The 18,133-nt window shown below is 32.2% G+C and overlaps 3 protein-coding genes across 3 annotated transcripts; all 3 read left to right on the top strand.

Moving 5' to 3' along the window:
- Positions 1–1,772: 1,772 nt before the first annotated feature.
- On the top strand, positions 1,773–4,232 carry LOC100794367 (molybdenum cofactor sulfurase). The gene has a single exon (XM_003533187.5). The coding sequence runs from the start codon at positions 2,175–2,177 to the stop codon at positions 4,113–4,115; it is 1,941 nt and encodes a 646-aa protein (XP_003533235.1). The 5' UTR covers positions 1,773–2,174; the 3' UTR covers positions 4,116–4,232.
- Positions 4,233–5,057: 825 nt separating this feature from the next.
- LOC100794889 (hydroxymethylglutaryl-CoA synthase) lies at positions 5,058–11,235 on the top strand. Its single transcript, XM_041004940.1, has 13 exons — positions 5,058–5,392; positions 5,708–5,815; positions 5,949–6,055; positions 6,869–7,001; positions 7,356–7,499; positions 7,961–8,119; positions 8,828–8,901; positions 8,982–9,057; positions 9,342–9,397; positions 9,822–9,909; positions 10,020–10,160; positions 10,277–10,426; positions 10,886–11,235. The coding sequence occupies exons 2-13, from the start codon at positions 5,741–5,743 to the stop codon at positions 11,054–11,056; spliced, it is 1,374 nt and encodes a 457-aa protein (XP_040860874.1). The 5' UTR covers positions 5,058–5,392; positions 5,708–5,740; the 3' UTR covers positions 11,057–11,235.
- Positions 11,236–14,567: 3,332 nt separating this feature from the next.
- On the top strand, positions 14,568–17,410 carry LOC100795422 (peroxidase 66). The gene is made up of 3 exons (XM_003533189.5): positions 14,568–14,853; positions 15,526–15,714; positions 16,683–17,410. The coding sequence occupies exons 1-3, from the start codon at positions 14,629–14,631 to the stop codon at positions 17,244–17,246; spliced, it is 978 nt and encodes a 325-aa protein (XP_003533237.1). The 5' UTR covers positions 14,568–14,628; the 3' UTR covers positions 17,247–17,410.
- Positions 17,411–18,133: the final 723 nt, after the last annotated feature.

Genomic DNA, 18,133 nt, shown 5'->3' on the forward strand with positions numbered 1-18,133 from the left:
TATATTTCAAGGATCAAATATTGGGCAATAAGTTTTTTGGAAAAAATAAATAAAATACAACTATATTTTAAAAATCAATGACATAAAGATAACTTTTTATATATACATATAATGAAATTTGTTCACTTTATCATATTGTCCATTTCATTAATATGATGTCACAATAAGGTGACTTTTTATTAAATATTTGTGTAAATTCTTTTACAATAATAATAATATTATTATTATTATTATGTATAAATTAAACTCTTTTTCATAGCATAAAATATAATAACAAATAGTTTTATGTTAGTAAATAATAGAGTAAGAATGTTTAAATTTTATAGTTAAATATTTTTTTAATTAGTGTTTTTTATACAAATTCTTTTTTTGACTCTTTTTTTCCTCTCCTTTTTTAAGTATGTAAAGAGAAATTTTTTCACTTCTTTTTTCTTTAAATAATTTTTTATATATCTATACAAAACAAACAACACATAAACCAGAGGATTCATGCGCAACTGGTTATGTATGCTCTTTTTGGTCTGTCCCACCACATCCAATTACTCTTTGTTGAATAGCATGCAATTTTGCTTGTTTTCGATTAATAATTGCATATAATTTAAGGTCAGTCAACTTCACTTTGGTTTGCTTTTGAATAAGGGCCCTTCCTCGTCATAAACATGCCTGAGATTATATTTGTCTTATTGAGCCATTATCCTTCCCCATCTCATATATCATCGTTCACAATGCTATACATTAATCATTCAATAATGCAAGCTCTATCCAAACAAATTAATAATTACTAGTTTTTCTTTCAATTATTCCAGCTTAATCTAATTTAAGTCCTAAGTTAAATACTGGAAGAAAACTTTTTTATCGCCCTTATTCTTTTTAAGTTTTTTTTATTTATGAAATGGGCAGGATTAGAAAGGCATCAAAATAGGGGATGGGCATCGAAACTATGCTGGCACCACCAACCCTGATGATCCTATACCCAACAAACCTGCGAATGTATAAATATAACAACAAAACAGTACAATACGATGAGAGGTTATCCTATCGGCACAAGCATTTTCCTCATGGTTGAGCATGATTAGTTCCCTAAATGAAACTTGTAGTCTATGAAAAAAATTATTTTCAACTTCAACAGAAGATGAAAAAAAAACAATTTATTCAATAGGACAATATACCATTTCTCTTTCTCTGAAATTGAATTTCTTAGATAATGCCAACTTAAATAATGACCACTTTTTGCGTCCACTCCACTTAACACTCTCAAATCATGATCAGGTCTGATTCTTCAACACCACCAATTATCTTTCTCCGATTAGTTCTTATCAGGAAATCAAAAGCTATAGTTAAGAATCCCTTTTTCTAGTACCTGCCTTAGTAACTCATATGTCTTTGATAACTAAAACATTCATTACCTAAGTTCCAATATTACTCGCTGAAAAAGAGGTCCTATTTGAATTTTTAAGCTACAAAATACAATAATTTAGTAGGTCAGATTAGAGTGCAATTTTGAGTTTTGGACTCTGATTATATATGTATGACCGTCATTAGTCATATTAAATATCTTTCTTCCTCCACACACAAATCTCTTATCATTGCCTATGTCAAATTCATGACATTATATAATCAGGGATGGCCACCTGTAATAATTTAATAAAATGGACATATCATACTAACCAAAAGAACAAAAACAACTTGAATATTGGAAGGGGAAGGGGCAACCCACCAAAGTAAAACTTAGCATACACTTATTACGTGAAACAAGAAATATACAATTATTTAAATAACCCTTGTAAGGAAAATTTCAAATCATATAGTATACATTACAATCATTAGACCAAATTAAACGGTTCAGATTGATTGGCCAGTAAGTCTTAACAGGTCAACTGGGCTATGCAAGACCAAGTCTAAATTGCATTACAATGACCCTTTCGATAGTTTCAACTTTCATCATACATTGCCGTATCAGCCAGCTAAATCAAAACACAAAAATATATTATAAACAAAACTTGAGAGAGATTCCGTTGTCATCTTTATGTGCTTTTCTTATATGCCGAATGGCACAAAGCATCATCAACCAATCCAATAGGCAATAGCTGTAGAAAATAGAAATGTCAAATTAATATACATATATACCAAACTAGTCTTAGAGTGCAACAAACAAGGAGGAGGAAGAAAAAAAAATGCAGACCCTTAATGAGGTCTCACAAACATGCCCTCAATGTTGTTGTTGCAGCTGCACAACCCCATTTTTCAACTCACCAACATCACAACAACACAACACAGCACCAAAAATCAGAAACAGTTCTGCCGAGTGGCGCCACAGCTTCGCGGTCACAACAACATCCTCTATATTCCCAAACACTCAATTCACAAACCATGAGTCTCTTCCATCGCTTCATGAATCATTCAATGAGTTCACCAAAGCGTACACTCAGTATTCTGAGACTGAACAAGTTGACCATGTTAGAGCCAAGGACTATTCCCACCTCTCACTCTCCAACCAAACTTGCCTTGATTACATTGGCATTGGCCTCTTCTCTTACTCTCAACTTCAACACCATGAAACATCAAAAGGCCAAGTACCCTCATCTTCAATTCCTCAAACACCACCTAATTACTCAGATATTCCATTCTTTAGCTTGTCTTGCAAGACTGGGAGCCTAAAGACTTTGTTGCTTCATGGAGGGCAAGACACAGAATTTGAGGCTGCAATGAGGAAGAGAATCATGAGTTTCCTTAACGTATCTGAAAATGATTACTTCATGGTTTTCACAGCAAACAGAACCTCAGCTTTCAAACTTGTGGCAGATTCATACCAATTCCAAACTAGTAGGAGGCTTTTGACAGTTTATGACTACGAGAGCGAGGCGGTGGAAGTGATGATTAGCTCCTCAGAGAAGAGAGGAGCCAGGGCCATGTCAGCTGAGTTCTCATGGCCAAGGCTGAGGATCCAGACAACAAAGCTGAGGAAGATGATTGAGAGTAAGAGAAAGAAGAAAAAGAAGAGAAAGGGTCTATTTGTTTTGCCACTTAGTTCAAGAGTGACAGGAGCAAAATATCCTTATCTTTGGATGAGCATAGCACAGGAGATTGGATGGCATGTGTTGGTTGATGCATGTGCATTGGGGCCAAAAGACATGGACTGTTTTGGCCTCTCTCTCTTTCAACCAGACTTTCTTATTTGCTCTTTCTACAAGGTCTTCGGGGAAAACCCTTCTGGATTTGGATGCCTTTTCATCAAGAAATCTGCTATTTCCAGCTTGGAATCTTACCCTTCTGCAGGAATTGTCAACCTTGTACCAGAAAAGCAGCCTCATCAATTATCAGATGATTCTTCTGGCACTGACTTGGAACTTAAAAACAAACCATCACCAGCATGCCTACATGAAGAGAAACTATTTCCTTTATCATATTTCTCAGGTCCAATGCAAACTAAACAATCAGAAATAGTTGAAGAAGGAGAACCACCTGACTCAAAATTAAAAGCTCCTCAATGTTCTGAAATTGAGGAGGTACAACAAGAGGCAGTTCAGAACCTTAAGAAAAGTAGTAAAGTCGAAGAAACTGACATTCAATGTAGGTGCTTAGACCAAGTGGATTCTTTAGGATTGATTCTCATCACTAACCGGTCAAGGTACCTTATAAACTGGCTTGTAAACTCAATGCGGAAGCTTAAGCATCCCAACACACAAGGGGTTCATTTGGTCAAGATTTATGGTCCAAAAGTGAAATTTGATAGAGGGCCTGCTTTGGCATTCAATATATATGATTGGAAAGGTGAAAGGGTCGAGCCTGCTCTTGTTCAGAAACTTGCTGATAGAAGCAACATATCTATCAGCTATGCATTCCTGCATCATATTTGGTTTGCTGATAAGTATGCAGAAGAGAAGGGAAAAGTCCTACAAACCAAAGTGGTTGGAGGCCAAGAAGGAGTGATGACAACAACCAACAAGAAAGATAGTGTTGGAATCAGTGTGGTTACTGCTGCATTAGGCTTCCTAGCTAATTTTGAAGATGTCTATAAGCTTTGGGCTTTTGTTGCTAGGTTCCTTGATGCTGACTTTGTGGAGAAGGAGAGGTGGAGATATATTGCTATCAATCAGAAAATAGTTGAAGTTTAGTTTATTCCAATTTAGTTTCATTTATTCTTATGGATTGTAGTAGGTCTTGGAAGAATCCATTAAGTGTGACTTCTGCTGAAAATTTCATGTGAATGCAAATATGATTCTCCAAGGAAACAAGGATTACTTACCCTATTCATTCATTTGTATGAAGGATTCAGAAATTATGTGGATAATTCATTATGTCAAATTAATATACTTTGTTTCGTGCACTATTTTTTTTTTATAATTTTTATCAATAAATGTTAGTTTTACAAAGAGAAAAGATCAAATCCGTGATTTTTTTTTTTTCCTTAACCATCCAACTTACCTTATATCTCCTTCTCCTATATTGTAATGTTTAAGCTTATGAATTCTGGTATGTCCATAACTCCATAGCTGACATTAAAGGGTAATAAAGTTACAACAAGAAAATTGACTACAAAATCAAATTAAAGGACAAAAAATGTCCGCTTACTCCTTTAAAGACTCTTTTCAGCAGCAAAAAATTAAGATAAAATGTGTTTCTCATCCCTCAAATTTTGATCATAATTGGTTGTAATTTCTATATTTTAAAAATGGTGATTTTGATTATCGTATTTTTTTATAATTGATAAATTTCATCCTTTTTATAGAACATAAGATATTAGGGTGAGAGAAAAAAATAACTAATTATAAACAATAAAATGATCAAAATTATCGTCATTTTTTAAAGTATAGGAATTAAAATTAATTTTGATCATATACCAAAAAAATTAATTTTGACCAAAAATTAAGAGAGTTAAAATTCATTTTACCAAATTGAAAAAATACATTTTACCCAAAAAAAAATAAAAATTAGCATTCACATTTTTGTTTATGAGAAAATTACGATCACCTCCCTCAATTATTATAGTAGTTCGTTGCCTATAAAAAGGAAATTCTTAAATGCACTTTTTTTTTGTACAGAGGAGGACAAAGCCCAAACTACACACTGATGCTAGGGGTTAAAGGTTCATCTCTATAGTATCCTTCAAAAGCAAAAAATGACATCCAATTGGAGGGACAATTACTTAATGCACCTCCAAGTTTTATAATATCCCCTTCTTATCCTTCCCCAAACCTCCATGACCACTGCATCTCACCTCCAGTCCTCCACTCAACACCATCTTCACACTGCACCAAATTCACCACAGTGCCGCCATCCAACCACCCATCACCTTCACACACATCATTGTGACCTACGAACCGTTACCCCACATCATCCTCAAATGTATTATGGATTGAATAATTCATAATATATTTGTAATACATTTTTAGTATGGATTACTCAATCTGACAGTCTTATAAAATGATTTTTATTTTAATTAAGCTTACAGAATTCAAATGGGCTAAAATCTGTTTATTAACTTATGTAATTATTATGTTATATTATTTTAAAAATATTTTTTTATAACATCTTCAAACAGACACCCATTAAAATTTCCGCCAAAAAAGGAGTGTTAGTTGGGAAGACACACACACAACACAACTCTTCCTAAATCTAACACACACACTTGCACTTTGCATTCCAAATTCCACAACTTTCACTTTCTACAACACTACTTTCCCACACTTTCTCTGCATCCAAACAGGGCCCAAAAGAAAGAGAGGGAAAATTCTCTTCCATGGCCTCTTTACGCCCTGCCAATGTGGGAATCCTTGCCATGGACATCTACTTCCCTCCCACCTGCGTCACCCAGGTCTCAATTTGTGTTTTTTTCTCATAAAGCTCTGACTTTTATACTTTCTTTTTGTTATGTTTTGTTTTGTAAAGCTGTGATTTTTATTCTTTGTTTGGTTATGTTGTGTGTTTTGTTTTGATGGGTTCTGCAGGAAGCTTTGGAGGGTCATGATGGGGTGAGCAAAGGGAAATACACTATTGGGCTTGGACAGGATTGCATGGCCTTCTGCTCTGAGGTTGAAGATGTTATCTCAATGAGGTTGATTACAATTTTGCATGACCAATAAGCATTTCCTGACTATTGTTTTGTTTTTATTTAGTAGTTTGCTAATTGGTACCTTTGGTTTGGAATGTGTGTAGTTTTGATCTCCCAAGTTTTTTTTTTAACTAATTAAGGTGGTCTATTTATATAATTAAGCAAATTATTCCTATGTTGATTTTCTTCCACTTAAAACTATCAAATTATTATTTTTAGCCAAATTTTAGAGGATTTACAATGTTTGGAATATGAAGTAATTTCCAAAGTTTAGAAGCAAATGATTTAGTGGAAATTTGAAGGATTATAGAGTTTAAAAGGGGGAAATTTGAGTTTCTTTATCTTTTTTTTAAAAAAAAAATGGGTGGAATTTGATATTTTTTAGTTGGTGAGTTTTGAGCAAAAGAAGGTTTACAACATTGGTTCACAAAAAATTTTGAGTAGGTAATTTGAAGGGGGGGGGGGGGGGGGGGGGTAGGTAGGAGAAAATGGACAGAGGGACCAGATTTGCTCAATTTTAAAAATAGGTGAATCACATGTGGATTATAAAGAGTAGAGAGTGTTCAAAAGAGTGCTATTAGTATTCCTTAAATAGAAAATGTAGTTTCTCTGTTCTTGAGATAGTGTTTCCTAGGAGATTTTTCTGGTAATTCTAATGTGTCTGTTTTTGGGGTAGGGGATACTTAAGTCATGCTTTTGTACTTGATTGGTGAAGCTAGTCAGTGTTTTGGTCCTTTTGGGCTTGTATAATACTATAATACTCATCTTTCCTGCACTTATTTTATAATATTTTGCTTTTAAACTTTGAATTTACAGCTTGACGGTAGTTACTTCACTTCTCGAAAAATTTAATGTTGATCCTAAGCAAATTGGACGTTTGGAGGTTGGGAGTGAAACTGTTATTGACAAAAGCAAATCAATTAAGACCTTCCTGATGCAAGTTTTTGAGGTAAATTATTCTCTGTTTAGGTGTTGAGTGTTGACCCTCACCTTATAAGATTATTAGACTCTATAGATTTTACAGTCATAATATCTTCCCGTATCTTGACACCTCTACTGGGATAATCTGGATTCTGGAGTGTGACTGGATATAATCCCTTATTTTGTGTCCATACATATTTGATGCTACCAAAGGAACACAAAATGACAAATGAGATGGTTTTTTGATATTGGACTATTAAATTGCTATCTAATTTATTTATTTTTGAAGATGAGTCAAAATTAGAAAGGAATAAAAGGAAAGAAATCTGCATTCGTGTTTATGTGATATCTGCATCTTTATATTAACTCATGCAACAATCAGGCAAGTGGTAATATTGACATTGAAGGTGTTGATTCAACTAATGCATGCTATGGAGGAACAGCTGCTTTGTTCAATTGTGTGAATTGGGTGGAGAGTAGCTCATGGGATGGACGTTATGGACTTGTTGTATGTACAGACACTGCGGTACGTTTGCTACAGATTTACCACTTAATGCATAAAAAAATTTCAATTCTTATATTTTTATCCATTTTTTGTCTTATTAGTGACACGATTGTATGTATGTCTTAGAACATCTGACCAACTCTAGAATAATATAATTTTCTCAAGTTATGAACTATGAAGGGTAGAAATCCACTTTCATGAAACAACAAAGTATGAACTGCAGAAGCTATGCTGAGCTATCTAATTCTAATGTGCAAGTTTATAATTGAATTTCATACATAGTTAGTTTACCAAGATATTACTTTAACAAGAAAGCATGGAGCATGTTTTATTTTGAATGTCTACGTGTCTCATCATTTGTTCTACACTTGACTACTATTATACTTATGTTCCTTTCTCTTCAAATGTTGAAACCAATTGCAGAATGCAGATTATATAGTGTCAAACAATTTTCATAGCTATGAGCCTATGACTTGTTTCAGGTATATGCTGAAGGACCTGCTCGTCCCACTGGAGGAGCAGCTGCAATTGCCATGCTTGTAGGGCCAGATGCTCCTATTGCTTTTGAAAGCAAACTCAGAGGCAGTCACATGTCTCATGCATATGATTTTTACAAGCCAAATCTTGCTAGTGAATATCCAGTAATGCTTTGTCACCTCATTATTAATTTTAATTGCATCATAACTGTACTACGAAGTGTAGTCTTAGTTTATGTGATTGAAGTTCTTTTGTTCTTACAATAAGACAAACTTATCTATGATGAAGATATTTCCAAATTTCAGTATTACCTTTTTTACCCCTTATTTCGTGTTCTATTGCTTATTTGAAATATTGACAAACATAATCAAGGAGGATTGTAATTGAAAAAGGATGTACTAAGAAGTTGTTTTTTTTAAAAAAAAAAACTTTATGAACAAAAAAATGTCTATTGCTTGTCTTACTTTTACAGTTTTACAGTGGAAGTCTTGTACACTAGCCCACTCTTTATATTGGTTAGCAGAATCCTTTTTCCCACCCACTTGTCCCCAATGCTGTACCAAATTATAAAATTCATATGCACAACCATCAATTTTTACAGAGCAGCTAAAGCTAATAAACACTGATTTAGTTTTTTTTTTTAAATGGTTATAAAGATTGCCCACTTTGATTAAATTTTGTTCAAGTAATATATCTCAGTTTGCAAACATAAATATTTAAACATGCTTGGGTTTTAATCTCTGCTTTACACCAATTCTTACTATTATGCTTTAGTGCTTGTTGATGCCTTCTGTCAATCCACTAATAGTTCAGCACACATTAGTTTAGACAGATCTTCTCTTTAATTTTAATTGGTCATTTTCCTGCTATAGGTTGTTGATGGAAAACTCTCACAGACCTGTTATCTCATGGCACTTGATTCCTGTTATCAGCTTTACTGTAAGAAGTAAGCATAGACTGAACCAAAATGGCCATTTTGAATTTCTTTTTGCTTCACATTCTCATTAAATGTTCTTCCATATACAGATTTGAAAAATTGGAGGGGAGACCTTTTTCAATGTCAGATTCTGATTATTTTGTGTTTCATTCTCCATACAACAAGGTAATTGTCATGCAGGAATTTTCATGGAGGGCGAGCCGTGGTGCAGCGGTAAAGTTGTGCCTTGGTGACCTGTTGGTCATGGGTTCGAATCCGGAAACAGCCTCTTGCATATGCAAGGGTAAGGCTGCGTACAATATCCCTCCCCCATACCTTCGCATAGCGAAGAGCCTCTAGGCAATGGGGTACGCTAAAAAAATTTGGAATGAAAATGAAAAGGCAGAGAAGTATGTCATAACGCGACCTACAAGGACTCTCTACATAATTGCTTTCTTGATATATTGCAGCTTGTGCAGAAAAGTTTTGGCCGACTATACTTCAATGACTTCTTGAGAAATCCCAGGTTTGTGTATCTTCTGCTTTATCCATATGCTTTAATCAATGCATTTTCAATTCAAGGGGCCAAGCTATAGAATGCCATTGACCCTTTTACTGGATAACTATTAGTTTACCTTTTGGATATTTGTTGTTTGTAATAAGCCAGTCGGAGCAGTGCACTTGAGATTTCAATTGCATATACTTGTTAGCTCTTTTTCACAAAACCCACTAGTGCTTACTAGAAAAAGAGAAAAGATAGTTGAACCAAGGAGTTGCCTTTTGCCAACGCAACATTTAGATTAGATGATATTCTGTAAATTGTTTTTGGATTAAGCACTAACAACTCCCAGGAAACTGGGGTATATGAACCAGAAAAGTCGCTTCCATTTCTAAATTAATGTATTTGAATCCTAATTTTTATGTTCTCTGAATTTGTTATTCTGTGCCAGTTTTGTTGATGAAGTTGCCAGGGACACCCTTGCACCATATGCATCCTTATCTGGTGATGACAGTTATCAAAGTCGTGATCTTGAAAAGGTAGCTACTCTTGTCATGTTTGATTTGTGTTTTATTGACTAAAATTATTGCTAGAATTGAAATTGAACTTTCAAATGGTCTGTGCCTTTGTGGTCATTGTCATCCTATAGGCAAACCAGCAAGCTGCAAAACATCTATATGATGCAAAGGTGCAGCCCAGCACACTAATCCCAAAGCAAGTTGGTAACATGTACACTGCATCTCTTTATGCAGCATTTGCTTCTCTTCTTCACAATAAGAACAGTTCATTGGTAAGGTTTCCCTCACTTATATTCTTTGTTTATTTTCCCTTTATGCATGACTGCATCTTTCATATGGACAATGGCTGATTCTAAATTTCTCATCAGAATTGTCTTTCAATGTGCAGGTAGGTAAACGGGTAGTTATGTTTTCATATGGAAGTGGTTTAACAGCTACAATGTTCTCCTTCCACCTTCAAGAGGGTCAACATCCTTTTAACTTGTCAAACATTGTAACAGTGATGAATGTTTCAGACAAGTTGAAGCAGAGAGTTGAGGTATGTAGTCTTTAACCACTTATAAGATAAATTGGCTTCATCATCTAAGAAACTACGCATATAGGGTGACCTTTTCAATGCACCTTATGAAGTTAAGGTGCATGGATGCAACTTTTATCTAACTGTTGATGAGTGTGACACACTTAAATCAACCCAAACAAGACTAGTATTGTTGTACTTGAGACCTTGTACATCTCAATACCAAAATTTGACATTGGAACCGATGCATTTAGGTCTTTCAATTATACAAAAAAATTTACCTCCTTTGTTGTATCACCTTTAACAAAAGAATTTAATTAGAATGCATGTACAAGTCTTTTATATTATCATTTAATTTTGTATTGCTATGTATTGTAAAATTGTTGGTTTTTGTAATAGATACTTTACAAGTCTTCTAAGATAAATTCTAATTAGTTGACAGTGTATTTTGCTTTTAACTAAATAAACTCGAGTTTGCAGATTCCTCCTGAAAAGTTTGTTGAAACATTGAAGATCATGGAACACCGATATGGGGGGAAGGACTTTGTGACAAGCAAGGACTGTAGCTACTTACCTCCAGGCACCTTCTATCTCACCAATGTTGATTCCATGTACAGAAGATTTTATGCCAAGAAGGAGGTTATTGGTTAGTTGATGATTGCTGATATATTCAAATTTAGAGTTAAAATGTATTTTGTTATGGTTCACCTGTATTTGATTCCATAAGTTTGTTTATCAAATTGTTTATAAGATGTATCATTTTTTTGTGATGATCAGGTTGTATCCAAAATAAGAATAAGTTTATGTGCGAATTGGCAATTGTTTTTAAATGCACTAATAATGCAAATGTATTAGTAGTTTCTTCTTATGAGTGCAAAATAAGTATAATAACCATGTTTTTTTTTTTTTTGAAGGAGAACAATGACCATGCTTAGAATTGCTAGTATTTTTTTTTTACCATGTATTATTATTTTGGGTTCATCGACAAAACCGGATAAAGACACAAGCTTTTAAAGACAGAGAGACACATAGCACCCGGATTTTTTGTTGCCAATTATGTTCAAAATTTATGTAATTTTAATACCCACCATTAGATTTTATTTTTTTTTATGCTGTATGTGACATTATAAAATGGTTAATAAAACACATACTTAACTAGTGAGAAATATCACTATTATAAAATTTTATACCATAGGATTGTGATCCAATCCTTATTTTCTAAGCCTTTAAAAGTCATGGTCACTTAGCTTAACACATGTTGAGGTTAAAGAAAAATACTTTTAATAAAATAAACTTAACCCAAGTCCACTAGCACACGATGTGGTCCAATTCCTTGGCTCCCAAGGACAAAAGGATGAGAACATATTGTAGTGACAAAAAGAAAATAAATGACATTTTTAAACACAAATGTTAAGAAATATAGAAGAAATTGTTGACAGAGCCATGTGTATCAGAAAAAGAAAAAAAAATAAAAAACAGCCATGTGTAACTGTGTAAGATGCATGGAGTAAAGTAGCAATAATTTGTTATAACTTAGAAGTAAAAAAAGGTAAAAGATATACATTTTCAAAAACAATTTACAAGACCTTGTTATTTTTGTTATTCATAGTTTTATCATAATGCATCTCAAATTTGTGATTTTATTGAACATGCTTTTATTTATTTTTCTTTAAGAAAGACACAAAGTCAACAACTAAATAAATAAAGAAACAAAATAGTATCCTCACATATTTCTTATTAGTGTGAGAAGTGATTTATTTTAACAAATGAGATGAATATATCAGATAATATATAAATAGTCAATAAAAAATATTTATAGGTTACATGTGTTTACCATAGAAACTTATATAATTATATATTTTAACCTTAACTAATACATATATATATATATATATATATATATATATATATATATATAAGATTTTTATCGTCACAATAAAATATGTTAGACTTAATTCTTAGTGGTAATAATTTTTTTATCAGATTTTACTTATCTCTATCGAATTTTGGATTAATCAAAACCCATTTTTGATGAAATGGAGGGTTAAAAAAAATGTTGATTTATTCAAACTTCCAATATTATTTGAGAATGATTGGACATTCCTTTCTTAGTTTAGTTATTCTTATTAATTACCCTATCATTAGATAAAAGGAACCCTCAACTGGGAAAATTGTTTGTAAAGATCGAACATACTGGACTCATCTCTCATCACCAACTTCACAACCACTTACCTAAATTAACCTGAAAGGTATAAGGCAACAGAAAAATACCGTAGAACATATTATACGTGTACCTAAAATAATGTACTTTTTGTGTAGTACACCCCAACGAGAGCAGAAACCCATTTTTTTTTTCTTAATTGATGTAACTTAATTTGAATTGATATTACTGATTTTGATGCATGCAACTTCAAATTTATTTATTAAAATAGAGTGAATATATAAAAGTCATGAGTATTAACAATAGTTTTGCAATATTACTTTTCTAAATTTTTTTTATTTTTAAACAGAGCCATGTGTATCAGAAAAAGAAAAAAAACAGCCATGTGTAACTGTGTAAGATGCATGGAGTAAAGTAGCAATAATTTGTTATAACTTAGAAGTAAAAAAAGGTAAAAGATATACATTTTCAAAAAAAAATTACAAGACCTTGTTATTTTAGTTATTGATAATTTTATCATAATGCATCTCAAATTTGTGATTTTATTGAACATGCTTTTATTTATTTTTCTTTAAGAAAGACACAAAGTCAACAACTAAATAAATAAAGAAATAAAATAGTTTCCTAACATATTTCTTATCAGTGTGAGAAGTGATTTATTTTAACAAATGAGATGAATATATCATAGATAATATATAAATAGTCAATAAAAAATATTTATAGGTTACATGTGTTTACCAGTATTTTAACCATCACAATATATATATATATATATATATATATATATATATATATATATATATATATATATATATATATAAGATTTTTACCATCACAATAAAATATGTTAGACTTATTTCTTAGTGGTAATAGTTTTTTTTTATCAGGTTTTACTTATCTCTTTATTGAATTTAGGATTAATCAAAACCTTAACTAATATATATTATTTTTAAATTTTTTTATTTTTAAATTATAAGCATCAAGGACTTAATATATATATTAAGTTTTTTATGTTTGGTTTAATAATATCATGAATTTAATATAAAACTAAGGATTAATTTATTCTTTTGCCAAAGTAAACCCTTATTTGTGGCGCAGACGAGTTAGAGGTAAAATTAAATAAAATGATTTAATGACTTTATCACAAGTCGTGGACAATAAAATAAAAGTCTTAGTTCTCATTCATGACTTTGCATAATAACTTAATTTGTGTGTCAAGTCCACGACTTGATTAGTGCTTGATGCCTGTAACTTTTACAAGAAAGCTTAAAGAAAATATGGCAGTCGTGAAATTGGGATTGAGACTTGTGACATTGTACATTTTGAATTATTTTAAAATTAAATTTAAAGCCATACCAAATTGTCTTAGAATATAATTAAACCAATTTAGTTAAAAAAGCAAGAAGACATTCTTAAACGTGCATGCAAATACACCTAATTAATACTAATTCTTAATAATATATACATGTTAATTATTTTGGATCATTATGATATTGGTATAAACTATCCACCAAGTGATTAATTTTTGTAGATTACTTTGCTAAAAATTTTCTTAGAATCATATTTTTTTTATTTTTGAACCCGAGACTTTACCGACAGAAAACAATTCCACTCGGACTAATAACTTTTGGTACAAATAATAATTTGTTTTGCAATTTACACAATCCTGTCCTTGATTATAGTTATGAACTGCTTTATTGAATGTTATACATACAGTTCCCTGTGCTTACTGGTCTGCAGGGTACGCCTTCATTGTTAACAAAAAATGCTTTGTTAATTGAATACCCAAGATTTGTGTTTTAATGGTGTGTAGGTGGATGAATATACTTGATCTTAAAGCAGAACAAAAGTGAAGTCAAAATTTGGCACTTCCAGACTAATCTCCAAACATGGAGTGGCTTTCAAGCACAATAATCATGCGTTAAACTTGTATTTTAATTTGTTAGTGTCAAAAACTTTCTATTCTATATATACAGCATACACGTGCTCATAGTTTCCCTCAAATTCTCATCACTTTTCATGTTATTGTATTCCATAATTATCTGTTTCAGTTCCAACAAAAATGGCTCTTCTGCCATATTCAAAATGCAAATTTCTTTTTCCAATCATTTTCCTCTCCTTGACATTATCATCAATGTCACAAGCAGAGCTTGATGCTCACTACTATGATAAAACATGTCCACAAGCAGAGAAGATAATTTCAGACACTGTTCTCAGGGCTTCCACATTTGATCCAAAAGTTCCAGCTAGGATCTTAAGGATCTTCTTCCAAGACTGTTTCATAAGGGTAAGAAATACTACCTTCATTTCATATCTATTAATGTTTAAAGCTTACACAAATTAAGGAGTATTTAATGGGTGTATAATGCATTATTATTATATTTGGACTAAAATAACCTTATTTTGGTTATGTTTGGTTACTGATTTTGAAAACAGTTTTTTTTTTTCTAAAATTTGTTTGTTTCTTGAGCACATTTAACAGTGTTTGTCCTTTAAACATATTTTTATTTTCTAAAAGTTTGTTTTTTGAACACTTCGACAAAGCACTTGAAGAAAATAGGAGAGAATAAGAAAACACCTCTCAGTTATTTTTTGTTTTTTTTTTATTTATTTTATATTTAAAACAATTATTTCATAAACAGTTTTCAAAACTCAACAGATTTTGGATGAAAAATTGATTGCTGAGTAGGGCAAACTTGTTTTAAAAAATCAGTTTGTAAAACAAAAAAGTGAGAAGAAGAAATACACCCTTAATATCTCATTTATTTGTGATAAATTACTATTAAGCAACTGCTGGAAAGGAGTATAAACAACAACAAAAAAAAGACTGAGTTTGTAAAATATCAATAGTTTTGAAAAAGAACAAGGACATGGAATGCAACCTGATTAATGCTTTATTGATTCATGTGAAATATTGAAATGGATTTAATTGTATGTTTTGGTCAATTGTGAATGATAGGTATGTGATGCATCAATATTGCTGGACTCAACACCCAAAAACCTGGCTGAGAAAGATGGTCCTCCTAATCTCTCTGTCCATGCTTTCTATGTTATTGATGAAGCCAAGGCCAAGCTTGAGAAAGCTTGCCCTCGCACGGTTTCCTGTGCTGACTTAATAGCCATTGCGGCTAGGGATGTGGTAGCATTGGTAATAACTCAATTAAGCCTTCAAGCTATTTTAGAACTGCTAAATTCTTGCTTGGCACTTATAAGAGTCATCTGGTATTCTAGTACTGTATCTTGATTCTCTGTATGGTAAATATTTATATGGCAGATCATAAAATTTTATATTAGACCAATATTAATTCAGAATATTTTTACACTCCTCAAGTCTCACTATTACTACACCCGTTCGTTTATGATAAAAAAAAAGGATGAGAGGAGTAAATGATAATTATCTTTTAATACTCTTTTCAGTTACATTTCATCTTAGCCATTCATCATTTACTTAACTATTTCTATTTTCAAGATAAAATTATTTAATGAATGGTGATTAAGTGTAAGGAAAAGATCTAAAAGAAACCAGTGTGGTTCTAATGTAACGTAGGGTATAACAGAGACATTTTTGTTTCAATAATAAGAATCCATACTCTTAAAAAGTTTCTTCATGTTCTATATATTACCATCAATCATTCCTAAGAATCTTAAACTTCAACTAGTAGTCTCTATTGCTTCTATTTAAAATTATATTATTTTCCATCTTTTTTTCTTCAAATTTATCCATTGCTTTATAAAATATAATTTTTAACTACACAATTTTTCTTCATATTTTCAATAATTAAGATAAAACCTTAATTTTAGAATAATAATTCTGAGTGTTTATACTTTAATAAAATGAAGTTATGTTTTTTATGATTGATTAGACTATTTAATAGCCTCACAAGTCACATTATAATGACCTTAGACGATAAATATTTCAAGACTAATTAATGCAGAGTATAATTACCCAAGATAATGTTAGTAGTATAGTACATATTGCTTTCTATAGTTGAATAATGATTCTTCCATGAATCATCAACTTTGTCAAAGGATGTTAAATTAGGGAGGATACAACTTGTTTTATGTTGTAATGATCATTGATCAATATATATATTAATAACTCATAACTTTTCCCAGTCTGGAGGACCATATTGGAATGTGCTAAAAGGAAGAAAAGATGGAAGGGTCTCAAAGGCATCTGAAACAGTCAACCTACCAGCTCCAACCCTAAATGTGAACCAACTCATTCAGAGCTTTGCAAAGAGAGGTTTAGGTGTCAAAGACATGGTGACTCTCTCTGGTGGCCACACTCTTGGCTTTTCACACTGTTCTTCTTTCCAAGCTAGAATTCACAACTTCAGTTTGTTGCATGACATTGACCCTAGTTTGAACACTGAGTTTGCACTAGACCTCAAAAAGAAGTGTCCAAAACCAAACACAAACTTCAGTGCTGGCCAGTTCCTGGACTCAACAGCATCAGTGTTTGACAATGACTACTATAGACAATTGTTGGTGGGAAAGGGTTTGTTCTCATCAGATCAGTCACTTGTTGGGGATCAGAGAACTAGTTGGATTGTTAAAGCATTTGCCAAGGACCAAAGTTTGTTCTTCAAAGAGTTTGCGGATTCAATGTTGAAACTTGGAAATGTGGGGGTGTCTGAAAATGGAGAAGTGAGACTTAATTGCAAGGTTGTGAATTGAGAATGAGAGGGGAGAGAGAGAGAGATCGGTGAAGTTAGCACCGATTTTTTTGCTTCTTTCCTTCCACCTTTGGTGTTTGGAGAACAATTGTCTAATATGATGTGTTGTTAGTGCTTGTGTTTAAATAAGAGAAATGTTCAATTCTACATCTGTTTCTACACTTATCAGTTGCCACCTTTTGGGAATGAGACATAGGGTGTGAACAAATTAAGACTAGTTTAAAAGTATTTTAATGGTTGAATAAATAATAAAGTTGGAATAAGTTTCCATCTTACATTAACCAGCATTTAGAAGAGTTTATAAGAAATATTTTTGTTTGTACTAACAGAATCTTTTTTATATACTTCACTACCAGAGATCGAATCCTTGATAATATACTTAAAAGGACTTAGTTATCTATCACCAACATTTATAAGGTTTTTTTTAATCTTATTTTCAACCCCAGCACTTACTGTTCTGAAGTCAGAAGTGCATGAAGTCTTGGACAAAACTGGTTGGGCCTAATGTATGTTATGACCCAACAGCATTTCATTCTGATTCGGGCTCTTATGTATCTTAGTAAAGGCAATTGCTTCCTGCACTCTTAATTGCCGGAAAAAATTCTTGAAGTGAAGAGTTAGGAAATCTCACATCACCTGTCTCAGTCCTTAGAATGTAATTTATATATTTATTGGATAACTCCATTTAGTGTCGATTGGTTTTAAGTTGAAATTTAACATATATCAAACTGAATATTTGTCCCCCAAATCAACAAACTTTTCATATGGATGGAAATGGGTTGTATTTTGTTGCGAGTCTAACCCTCTTCTCGCTTTGTGGTGACTCGTTGAACTCCTTTGATTTGGATGGTTGGGTTGACTCGTTGAACTCACCTTAACCTTTTTGTT

This window comes from Glycine max, chromosome 9 (genome assembly GCF_000004515.6).
Source record: "Glycine max cultivar Williams 82 chromosome 9, Glycine_max_v4.0, whole genome shotgun sequence".
NCBI lineage: Eukaryota > Viridiplantae > Streptophyta > Magnoliopsida > Fabales > Fabaceae > Glycine > Glycine max.

Bases quoted from the DNA above. Each gene is read 5' to 3' on its own strand.
- LOC100794367 (XM_003533187.5), top strand. From the start codon at position 2,175: ATGCAGACCCTTAATGAGGTCTCACAAACATGCCCTCAATGTTGTTGT.
- LOC100794889 (XM_041004940.1), top strand. From the start codon at position 5,741: ATGGCCTCTTTACGCCCTGCCAATGTGGGAATCCTTGCCATGGACATC. The intron at 9,910-10,019 runs GTAGCTACTCTT...GTCATCCTATAG, and splicing joins AAAGTCGTGATCTTGAAAAG to GCAAACCAGCAAGCTGCAAA. The intron at 10,161-10,276 runs GTAAGGTTTCCC...TTCAATGTGCAG, and splicing joins ACAATAAGAACAGTTCATTG to GTAGGTAAACGGGTAGTTAT.
- LOC100795422 (XM_003533189.5), top strand. From the start codon at position 14,629: ATGGCTCTTCTGCCATATTCAAAATGCAAATTTCTTTTTCCAATCATT. The intron at 14,854-15,525 runs GTAAGAAATACT...TGTGAATGATAG, and splicing joins TCCAAGACTGTTTCATAAGG to GTATGTGATGCATCAATATT. The intron at 15,715-16,682 runs GTAATAACTCAA...AACTTTTCCCAG, and splicing joins CTAGGGATGTGGTAGCATTG to TCTGGAGGACCATATTGGAA.